Here is a 12744-nt window from a genome sequence, read left to right as displayed (position 1 = left end):
GAAATGTGTAAATTTTAAACATAACTGTTAGTGTCAACGGTAAACGACGTTAAAGAAAAGTAGTGTGCTATGGAAAAAACAAATACATATTTTCCAGATGTAAACGTATATAATTAATTCAAACAACAATAAGACAAACAACACTACTTATAAAATGTAACAAAGAAATAAAAGCAACTACTTACTTAGTCTTAGTGACTGCCTAAAGGTTCAAACTGTTGCCCATCATTTTCGATGCAAGCATTTACTCTTTCAAGAGTAGATTGAATAGCAGCATATTTAACTGTTTTAGACTTTTATTTATGGGGACGGATTAAAGACCTTGTTTTTGCCACTAGGCCCACTACTCGAGAAAACATGATCTAGAATCTAGAATCTAGAGAATACGAAACGCCATTTAAAGCATTGCGAAAGCAGAAATTGAGACTACTGTTCAATCTACTCTTGAAAGAGTAAATGCTTGCATTGAAAATGATGGGCAACAATTTGAAAATTTAGGTCGTCACTAAGTAAGTAGTTACTTTTATTTCTTTGTTATATTTTATAGTGTTGTTTGTCTTATTGTTGTTTTAATTAATTATATACGTTTACATCTGTAAAATGTTTTTCTCCATAGCATACTGCTTTTCCTTAACTTGGTTTACCGGTGACATTAACAGTTGTTTAAAATTTACAAGTTTCTTAAGATATCTCGAGATAGAAAAAAGGTATCGACATGCCGTTTTCGGTATTATGTTGCTAATTTGGTCTAATTTTGTATTTAATATTCTCCAAAGAAAACTAGATTTCCGAAAATAAATAAATAACGCCTTCTAGCTTACATATTACTTATTAGGCTATTTCGAAAATAAGACACTTACATTGACGAAAATGAGCTGTTTTCAACAAGACTAACTATGAAAAATTCGATTTAGAAGGACCGGACTTACAGCCATTTTTTCATAAGAAGGTTCCCACTCACCCCCACCTCTTATTTGCAAAGGCAGACTTAAACTTGTGAAATCAAATATGTGCAGAATTTTATGAAGAATACTATGATTGGATTTCCAGTGCCCTTTCATTAGGTAAATTTTGTAAAATTTTGATTTTTTTTGATATTTAATTACGCCCTCTAGCGGTGGACCCACAACTATGAAAATAATTTCCAGGCTTTTCCAGAGGCAACTTTTGTTATACATATTTTTTCTCAAAGCTGTACTATAAACGGTTCCTGAGGTATGGCCGAGAGCCATTCTTATTGGGACACCCGGTACATTAGCTATTTGTTTGAAAAGGTCTAATAATTAATGTGTAACACCTGAGTAATTTCCAAATATATCACATTCCTTTAGAAAATAATCATATGCGAACACTTACGTAATTCGATTTCATGTATAAAAATAAATCTAAATGGTAAATTGGCTAATAGGATATAAAAATATCTCGTAGAATGAAAATGTATTTGAGAAGAATCGTTTTTTATTGTAGTCTCCACTGAGTGGGTATATTTTCCCCGTTTTCTTAACATCCTACATAGTCATTTGCATAACGTTTCTAATCAGTGACGCACTGGGTATTCGTTATTTTCCTTATATTTCTTTCTCAAATAAATACGATTATATTTAATTAAGTAAATCTTTCTCTCGACACAACATCGATCTCCCCACACTAAGAAACAGGGAAATAAAATTTGACAGTGAAAAACTAATAAATCAAGAACTACTGCCGGATACAATTGATAATAGAAAAGGTCAGCATGCAATCAATCAATGGAAGAAATTAAAAGACACTATATTATAAATATGAATAAAATAATATCAATATTATAGCCGTGAAAGCATATCCAGTAGTAGACGTGGTCTCAGACCACAACCCAATTATCGCCAGTATTACTTCTTCTTCTTCTTCTTCTTCTTCTTCTGGTAGCACTACAACCCACGGTGGGTCTTGGCTGACTGCACAACACGCTTCCATTTCGAACGGTCGTCCATAATAGTTGGGTCAGAGGGTAGCCCCATTGTTCTGAGATTTGACCATATATTGTCTCTCTATCGCATTCGCGAAGACGAATTAGTCTATCTTCATAGACCTCTATGAAGATAGACTAACCAGACGTATACAAGGCTTAGAAAACGAAATAGAAGACATCGAACTAGCAAATAATCTCATAACTAAGGCACTAAAAGAAACCGAAAGGGAGTGCTGCCCGACGGTCGTGACCCATAAAGAAAAATTAAGCCAAAATACCAAAGAGTTACTAAGTAAAAGAAGACAACTGACGAAAAAATACGACTCCGTCTACACAACACTGAAGAAATTAAATAAAGATATCCACCGATCAATCCGAAAAAGACATAAGAGAAAACAATACAAGAGAAATAAGTCAAATAATTCAAGAAAACCAAAGTTTAAAAGTTTTGCGGCGAAATACGAATAACATTGACAACAAAAATATCTACAGAATAGGAAACAAAGACAAAAACATTGCTACGGATAGAGCCGAAATCCTTAAGGTTGTCGAATCGTTTTATCGCGAAATGTGTGAGAGCACCAACGCAAGGCAAGATCAGCTCCTGCCCAAAATCACAAACCAGCGATCAGAATTAATGCCAGAAGTAAGACCATACGAAGCTAAATAGACATTTTCAGAAATGAAAAATAATAAATCCCCTGGCGATGACGGAGTAGTGATCGAGGCAGTCAAACAAGGTGGAAATAAAATTATCCAGGTTTTCATTATTATCACAATTCACAAATATCAAAACTTTTCACTGAATGCATTTACCAAAGAAAAACCCCTTCTCAACGGAACAATGCTGTAATTGTTTTATTGCACAAGAAGGTGATATAACAGATCTAAAAACTACCGTCCTCTCAGTCTGCTATCACACATGTTATAAATTTTCACAAAAATTATCAAAAAAAGTCTGGAGGCTAAGTTAGATTTCTATCAGCCTAGGGAACAAGCTGGGGTTAGATCCGGATATAGCACTAACGACCACTTACTGGTAATAAAAAACTTGATAGAGAAGTCGGCGGAATACAACAAACCATTGGCACTGATATTAGTGGACTACGAGAAAGTGTTCGATACCACAAACTAGCAGAAAATGTTAAAAGGATTGACAGAATGCCGAATAGACCATCGCTATACTAACATGATAAAATATGTCTACCGCAATGCAACGGCTAGTGTAAGACTCTCTGGTCAATAAATTAATAAATTTTGTATGCAGCGAGGAGTACGTCAAGGAGACACCATCTCACCAAAGCTGTTCACAACCCTTTTAGAACACACTTTTAAGAACGCAGATCTGAACGAATATGGTATCAATATAAAGGGAGAGTCTCAGTCATTTGAGATTTGCAGATACCTTATAGCCAATCGTATGGATGACGCAATAATAATTGAACAAGTTATATCACGCTTCCTTAGAGGTCGGACTAAAGATTAATATCAACAAGACGCAAATAATGACTAATCTGGTGCTAAATCGTAATATTGTTGTTGATGGAATGGATATTGAGCAGACTGCATCTTATAAGCACTTGGGACATGAAATTCGATTGGGAAGAGATAACCAGACGTGCGATCTCTCACGTTGCATAGGATTAGCCTGGGCAGCGTTTGGTAAACTGAGTATTTCAATCTGATGTATTTAAATCGGACTTACCCATATGTCTGAAAAGGAAAATCTTTGATCAGTGTATATTGCCTGTACTCACTTATGGTGCGGAAACATTAACGCTCACAAAAAAGGTAGTGAACAAGATTCGCATAACTTAGAGGGCTATGGAGCGCCAGATGTTGGGTGTCTCCCTGAGGAACCGAATCCCAAACGAAGAAATACGTCGTAGAACAAAAACAACAAACGCCGTCGAAATAATCGCGTCGCTCAAGTTAAATTGGACAGGACACGTCGCCAGATTGTCAGACAACCGATGGACAAAACGTATTGTTGAGTAGAGGCCACGAGAAGAAGCACTACGGAGCAGAGGACGACCACCAACCAGATGGGTTGACGATCTGAAGCGTATTTTCGGCAACTGTATGCAAGCCGCACAAAACTGAGAAAGATGGAAAGAGCTGAGGGAGACCGATGTCCAGCAGTGGACGAGTACGGGTCGATTATGATGATGATCGCATTCGTAGGCGTCCTAAGGACCTTCTTCCTGTGGGAGCTTCCTCCCAGATCAGTTTTGTAAGGCGGTTATTAGGGAGTCTATGGACATGGCTGATGGCAAGATCTTAGAAGCTGAGATTTAATTTCTTGGACTATGCCACTCGCCAGGATTACTAAAGGGATCGACTAAAACATTGTCTACTAGAATCGTGCAAAGAAATACTGAAGACTTCCGCAAAACGAAAAGAGGAATGGATGAACGACGAGATACTCAATATGATAAAACAACGGAAACAATATAAGAACAAAGATAACAATAAATACAGGGAGATTAACCACCAGACAAGAAGGATGATAAAGCAGACAAAACAAAAACACTTAGAAGAGAAATGCAAAGAGATCGAGGACCTTCAAAAAAGATACGGTCTATTTAATATACACAAGAAAGTAAAAGAAATGGCAGGGCTAAGAAAACAAAATCTCAGTGGTACATTTCTGGATAGACACGGGATTACTATAACACAGACCGATGAGAAAGTACAACGCTGGGCAGACTACATAAACGAACTGTTCGATGATAAAAGAGGAAACCTGGGAAACATGGAACTTACTTCAGAAGAAATAGGTCCAGATATCACAAGAGAAGAAATAGCACACCCATTAAAAACAATGAAGAACGGAACCCTGGACTTGACATGCTTCCTAACGAATTAATAAAAATTATAGATAAGCAGCACATTGATGTTTTAGTGATACTTTTGAACCAAATTTATAGCCCAGGCGTATTACCCATAGAATGGTTAATAGGAAGACGCATAATATCGTGGCTGCGCAACCAAGATAATGGTACGGATGTACATAAAAAAATCTAAAATCCGAATAGCTATGATGATTGCCCACCTTTGTCGCGGAGACACTTAAAGAAAAAGAAAGGCCTAGGAATGCGTGAAGCTCTTTTCTTACTTAATATACTAATACAAAAGTGCCTAGACGTCAATCAAGATTTATATGTCTGTTTTATTGACTATAATAAAGCTTTCGATAAAGTACGACATGAACAATTAATACAGTCCACGAAACAGGAGATATACTTGATGATTGGCTAACATTAACCTTTACTTTCATTCTAATACCTAAGAAAAACGCAGTTAAAGAATATACATATTTATCATAGAACAATAAGTTTATTGAGCCATACACCGAAACTATTTTTAAAGTTATACACTTAGTGTAGGAAACAGAGGTTGAACCTCGCAAAATGGACAGTAAGTTGGGTTTTATTTTTTTTTCTGGTATATCAAGGTATATCCAGGGGTGCTTATTATGAGACTAACTTTTTCTTAAAAAATTTCGTCCCGGAACCCCCCTTTTCATCCTTTTAAAGGGGGTAATTTGTGGTTTTTGCGAAACGTAGTCCTACCTGTAAGTTTTGCCAAAAATTTCCCTAATAGAAATATGAAGAGGACTATATTTCCTACTATTTATTTCTCGACAGCATATTATGTCTATCACCCACCGTTTAGTCTATCACCCAAAGTTAATAAGTTAAAAAAAAATGTTTTGAAAAAACTATTTATCTCTAATTGTACTGGGAATCAAAAAGAAACCCTACGGCAATTTAGCACAAACAAGTGGCTGATTTTTTGGCATAGGTTTGATTTAAGGGCAATTGCCCATTTTTTAATTACAGGGTGTTACATTTTAAAAAACCCCTTTTTATGTCACCTGAACCGCTTATGCTAAAGTAAAATAACTTTTAGCGATTAGCCATGTATAAGTATTATTTACAATTTTGTATAATGCCCCCTTAAATTTTCCCCTGAAACATCCGAAAAAAAAAGGAGAATTAATAAAGAAAGTAATCAAAAATTCATTTTGAGCCAGCACTGTGGCTTTAGGGACAAATAAAGTAAAATATGCATAGGTCATAATGTGCAGCAGACAGTGTGTTCTTTTATTTTCCATAAGTACGTTATCCATAAAATGAATAGGCCGAAAAAAAAAACAAAAACTGGAGCCCCCAAAGAATTTATGGGGTTTACGGCTCCACTGTGCCGTAACGGTTGCTTATACGAAAAAGGACCTACATACATAGGACCTTATACATAGGACCTTATTTATAGAGAAAATGGTGGTGTTTAATTCTGTATAAGTTTTGTTTAAAAAAAATGCTTATGTAATGAGAAAATCGCAAAAACATGCTCGCCAAGGGATAGGGGTAGTTTCCGCAGTATATTTTCAGGGATAGGGGTAGTTTACACAGGGACGTTGCAATAACCATATATATTTATGAAAAACCCTATTGATGGAGTCAAAAAGAAAAAAAATGTTTTTTTAAACCCCCAATTTATTTTATTTTTTTGGCTACAGGGGTTGCACCAAGAAATCGCTTTTAATGTCTATGCATGGGTAAAAAGAACGTGCACAAAATGATACATGAAGCATTTTAATAAAGGACATGGTGTGTGAAGGATTCCAAGAAAATCACTTTATTTATTAATTCCCCATTTTTTGGGGTGGTTCCGGGGAAAAAAATGGGGGAGCATTATACAAATTTGTAAATAACACCAGTATATGGCTAATTGCTGAAAGTTTTTTTACAATAGCATAGGCGTTTCAGATGGTATAAAAAGGGGTTTTTTTAAAATGTAACACCCTGTAATTAAAAAAAGGGCAAATGCCCTTAAATGAAACCTATATAAAAAAATCAGCCACTTATTTGTGGTTAATTGCCGCAGGGTTTCTTTTTTATTTCCATTACAGTTAGGGAAAAATAATATTTTTTTTAAAAACATATTTTTTAAAAACTTGTCAACTTTGGGGCACCACCCCCTGCTAAACGGTGGGTGATAGACATATTCTGTCGGGAAACTTGGGTAAGTCTATCTAAATAAATGAGGCCGTTGTTCCCCTCCTGGCGACAGCACTATTACGTTTAATTATGAATTTTGTCTGTGTAAGGCTGGATTTATGTTAGGACGGAGACGTGGACTATACGGCTGTCTTACGGGGCACGTTAATGAATCGTCTGAAATGAACAGCATTGGCTAGTTTATGGTACAACGGAACGGGCGACAACGGGGACGTGCTGCGACGTGCGCTTTCGATCCTTCTACGGCACGTATCGTGCACACCCCGTCCTAATATAAATCAGCCGTAAGTCTAGTTATAAGATGACTCTTATCCAAAAGTTACCAGTTCTATATTATGTAATATCGTTTTCATTTCTAGGTTCACGTAACGTATACATACGACCGCATCGTACCGTACGTGGGGCACAAGCGGCTTACGGTCGTAACGGCCCCTCCCAGAGTATGGGGAACGCGACCAAGTGTTCTTCAGCGCGAATTCGACCGTATCGAGAACAAAATCCGTCCTTGGACCGGTTATTCCGCGACTAATCGCTACCTCAACTCCAACTCCGCTGTGGTAAGAGAAATGAATAGCTACAGACCGCAACTTATTGCTTTTTTCGGAATTATATGACTATTTGATTTCATACCATATAGTGAAATATCTATACCTATGCTAAAATAAATAACCAGTGTTAGGCCCGGTCTTTTCACCTCCTGATTAACGTGTAATCTGCCTGATAAACTTCCCGATAACTAGTTATTCGGAGGTGAAAAGGACCGGGCCTTAGTATAGTATACAATGTTCATATGTGCAACATTCGTGCAGTTATTACTCATTTGTCGTAAGAGAACTTATTTAGGTAAAAGTTGAAGCATAGATAGGACCAAAATTTAAAAATATTTCCAAATATACAGGATCAACGGTAGTGACATGGTGAAATAAACTTATCTTTTTTTAATGGAACACCCTGTATAGTTTTACATTTTTGGATTCTCCTCGATTTTTTATTTCTTCACATATAAGATTATCCAACGACCTGAAGGGTACTAAGGATTATGAGAAAGAAGAAGAAGAAGACATATAAGATTTTGCAATTTTATACAAGGTAGTTCAAAAGACATTTTAGTGGTTTGATATCAAAAATATATACAGGATTGGTCGAATCTCGGAATGAGTAGTTTCTGAGTTTTCTTAAATATATATCCCGTATTTTAGTATTGTAATCAAATGCTATTTTATGGTACTTTATTATCTTTTAAGCATTCCCTATACCTAATTGCTTTAATTTGCGAGTTATTAGTGATTCTATAAACCAAAAATGAATTGCAACAACAATTACTTGAAAATTTTTTACGTTGGCCGTGAAAATATTCAATCGAAAATAATTTTTCTAAATAAAATACATCATAGTCTAGACTGATCTTTAATTTACTAGTATTAGATGAGATATCAAAATAGCTGAGTATAAGGTCAATAGTAAAATATAGAATGTTTCATTTAAGAAAACTCAGCAAATAATCATTCCGAGTTTTGACCAACCCTGTATACCAAAATTAAACATTTCGCTATTTTTAAAATTTTTAACAATAGTAGTTTAGTATTTAACTAAACATTATTTGAATATAAATAGAATTTTTAATGTCAAATCACTACAGTTACACAGGATATGAATTAATAAGAATTAATAACAAAAACGTAATTATCTTTTAAACTACCCTGCATAACATTACAAAATCTTATATTTCAAGAAAGAAAACATCGATCAGAATCCAAAAATGTAAAACTATACAAAAAGATAAGTTCTATAAAAAAAAGATAAGTTTGTTTTACCCTGTCAATACGGATGGCCCAGTATATTTGAAAATATTTTTAAATTGTGGTCCTATTTATTCCTTAACTTTTATCTAAAAAAAATTGTTCGTATATCTTACGACAAACGACTAATTGGACGACTTCCTCGCATTAATGCCACACCCTGTATATTCATGAAAAATATGAAACAAGAGATTTATACATATCCTGTATTAGATATGGTTAGGTCGACCTTTCGACTCTTTTCGATTAGTTATCTTTAAGGGTTGGTCTTGGTAGGCCAGCTAAAACAGCACAATGTGGCATAAGTACCCTTTCAGACTAAGGCTAAGGCTCCACGGGCGACAAATTTAAGCTAACAGTAGCCGTAAAACGAACTTAAGGTTCCGCGGAACGGAATAGGAATAGCCGAACTGAACCGGCTATTCCTATTCCGTTCCGTGGAAACTTAAGTTCGTTTTTCGGCTACTGCTCGCTTAAATTTATCGCCCGTGGAGCCTTAGCCTTAGACACTAGCGTCTGATGCCGGTGTCCACCACCGGCAGCAAAGCATTGTTTTAAATGTATGATTACAGACGAGCCACTTTTGAGTTGAGAATGCTTTGCTGCAATTGATCACCAGTGGTGGACACCGGTGTCAGACACCAGTGTCTTAGTCTGAAAGAGTACTAAGCCTAAAATGTATACTTAGAGAAATTATTATTTTCATTAAATGTATAAAATTAAGTAAACTTTTAATTGTTTCATGGTATATATCGTTAAATAAAATAGTCCAATTTATATTCGAAAAGCAACAAGTTGTCTTTGAAATTTTTTAAGGAAAATAGAATTAAATTAATAAAACACCATGTCTAAGTACATAAATCTATGAATTAAAACCATAAAGTAATTAACGTATATAAGATCTATTTTCCTTAAAAATAGTTTGGTTATTTGGTCACAAAATCTCTAAAAAATGACATACCTACCAAACATTATCCATGCATATGCATATACATATTATATGAAAAGTAACAATATAACTAAGAAGAAAAGTATTTAATTTATTTAAATAATGGTGGCAAAGGATGAGCAGATACCATAATTGTTGATAAATGTTGAGTGGCACGTTTTCAAGTAATATAGGTAGATGATTTACTAAAAAGTCTACCGTTTGCTCTTCGTTTACTGCTTTCTAAAAGAAGAAAAGACGTATTATCTAATTACTTAAGAGACCACCCTAAACGTTTAAGGATCACCTAGTTTGACTCCTCGTAATTATGTGGTACGGATTTGTTGTGGATTAATCTTCTTTTTCTTCATTTGGCATTACAGTCAAACTCGCTTGGAATAGCCTTAACATAGTAAAAACGTTTCGGGGCCTCAAATTTCTATTCCTTAAAGCGGGATATTCCTATAAGAGGTAATCTAATAAGCGGGTTCGACTGTATAAGTCTGGATGGGTCTTTGCCTGCCTGGATATGTCCTTCCATGAAGACTTCTCTAGTGCTCTTCTCCTCAATTGTCTTACATTCATAGTTTTCAGGAAGTCTTCCACGTCATCAAACTATCTTGTTCTGGGTCTTCGTTTTTTTTCGTCTTCCTTCCTATCAACTTCTTCTTCTCGTTGTCCTTATTCCCTATAAGAACGTCGGACTTTGGTATCACCTATCCATATTTTATCCAATTCTTCCAAGCCTTCCTGTCTCCTGCCATTTCCTTCATCTGTTGCACTACTTTCCCTCTCTTTATCCCGATTTCCCCCGATTTGTTCCATCCACCACCCCTTTCTAGGTCTGCCCCTTCTTCTTTTCCCATGTCTTTTGGCATCTGTCACCTTCTTTACTAGTTTATTCTCGTTTATCCTAGTTATATGTCCAAACCAATTCCTTTTTTCATTTTTTTTTCTCTATTGGTTCCTGACTTAGCACGCTTCTGATGTTTTCGTTTCTTTCCCTGTCCATCTTCGTCTTTCCAGCTATTTTTCTCAGCTGCTTCATTTTTGCTGCATTTATGGCACTTTCACGTCTTTTATTTGTGACCCACGTCTCGCTTGCATACAGAAGAGTTGGTACTGTGATTGTATTATATAACTACATGTATTTTTGTTTCCTGGCTGATTTCCCTTTTTCCCGGTATCGTATTATTAATCGCATAATATATTTTCGTAGCTTTCTTTGTCCTATTGGCAATGTCTAAGTCTAGCTTTCCGTTATTTGATATTATCGTTCCCAGGTACTCGTAGGTCGCCACCCTCTCCAATTCTTGTCCTACACAGAATACTCGTGTTTCGCCTCCAATCTCCAACTCCTGCTGACCTATTTTCATCGTCTTGAATTTGGTGCCTAACGACTTAAATTCTAATATTTTCTTTGTTGATTTTCTATCTTTTTGTGTTTGGATATGTCCCAGCCATGCCAGTCTCTAACTTTTAACAAATCTTACAATATCGTGCCCTTTATTCAATTCATTAAGCTCGTTGTTTATCCTGATCCTCCATGTTCCGTCTTCCTCTTATACTGATTATGTTCTAGTTTCTTTATGATCTGAACCACTTCTTCATAAATCAAATTTTCAGTGTGTTTTTCCACTGATAATATATTGTCTCGTTTTGTTTAACTTCATTGCCTGCATTTTCTCAGAAATAATCTTTCCATCCACATATATGTAGTTCTTTGCTCTTTTTTTCTGCATATGTTAGTCACTTGTATTATTCTTTCTTTATATAAATTTCCTTGTTATTTCTGGTATTCCTTTGAAGTTGATTAAGTTTAGCTAGCATTAGTTCCCCTACTGCAGTTTTGCATTCATTACACAAAAAAAAAATGGAGTATTTGACGAAACCATATGGCTAGGGGGTTTTGGGTCTGCGGACCTCTATCACGTCAGATAAAGGTCATTTCAAGGTCAAATCAAGGTAAATCGACAATCGCTCTGAAAAAGTATATTAGAGGGTTTTTGGGGTCGCTGATCATGAATTCAAGGTCCTTTGACCTCTCTCACGTCTCGCTCACGGTCATTTCAAGGCCAAATAAAGAAAAATGGACAAAATCGCTCTGAAAAAGTATATTGGGGGGTTTTTGGGGTCGCTAGTCAAAAAACTGGGTCTGTTGAGCTCTATCATGTCAGGTAAAGGCCATTTCAAGGTCAAATCACGACAAGTTCACAAAACTGATTTGACCTTGAAATGACCTTTACCTGACGAGGTGGAGCTCAACGGACCCCAGTTTTGTGATCAGCGACCCCAAAAACCCCCCAATATACTTTTTCAGAGCGATTTTGTCGATCTATCTTGATTTGACATTGAAATTACCTTGAGGTAGACGTGAGAGAGGTCAGCGAACCCCGAATTCGTGATCAGCGACCCCAAAAACCACCTAATATACTATTTTAGAGCGATTGTTGATTTATATTGATTTGACCTTGAAATGACCTTTACCTGACGTGATAATAGAGGTCAACGGACCCCGGATTCATGATCAGCGACCCCAAAAATCCCCTTGTCAGATGGTTTCGTCAAATAGTCCAAATTTTTTTTTTTTTTTCTAAGACTGTGTTATTCTATACCGTGTTCCTTTCTCTCTTCGCACTTCTCCGACAGACTTCTTTGAAAATTCCAATATTACTGTTTTTAATTGTCTCCATTTCTCCTCTTCAGTACCATCCCCTATGATTTCTTTAAGATTTATTCGAAGAGCATTTTGGTATTCTTCTTTTTTGTTATTGGGTTTTTGAACCCTCCAACATTCATCATCAACAATGAATAAAAAATAATTTAAAAGTCAGCTCATATTTCATGACGGTTCAGAGACGATCTATCATCCCTAACGTACGTTTCGGTCTTTCCAGACCTCCTCAGTGAGGCTACATGAACTCATCTAGCCCCACTGAGGAGGTCTGGAGAGACGAAACGTACGTTTGAGCTGACTTTCATTTTTCATTTTACTCATATTTTGAGTACACGGAACCAACTTTCGTTGGAACTTTTCCTAGA

The 12744-nt window shown here is 36.0% G+C and overlaps 1 protein-coding gene across 9 annotated transcripts in view; it reads left to right on the top strand.

Annotated features, from left to right (window-relative positions):
• Positions 1-12744, top strand: part of LOC114329870 (golgin subfamily A member 6-like protein 22) — a 482825-nt gene that overhangs the window by 83440 nt on the left and 386641 nt on the right. For all 9 annotated transcript variants that reach the window (XM_050658302.1, XM_050658300.1, XM_050658299.1 and 6 more), the window contains exon 3: positions 7335-7532. In XM_050658302.1, coding sequence (XP_050514259.1) covers positions 7335-7532 — 198 coding nt within the window. The remainder of the gene's footprint in view (positions 1-7334; positions 7533-12744) is intronic.

The sequence above is a fragment of the Diabrotica virgifera genome, chromosome 8, assembly GCF_917563875.1.
Source record: "Diabrotica virgifera virgifera chromosome 8, PGI_DIABVI_V3a".
NCBI classification, from domain to species: Eukaryota; Metazoa; Arthropoda; class Insecta; order Coleoptera; family Chrysomelidae; genus Diabrotica; species Diabrotica virgifera.
The sequence above is the reverse complement of the archived record's forward strand: the minus strand, read 5'-3'. Positions and strand labels throughout refer to the sequence as shown.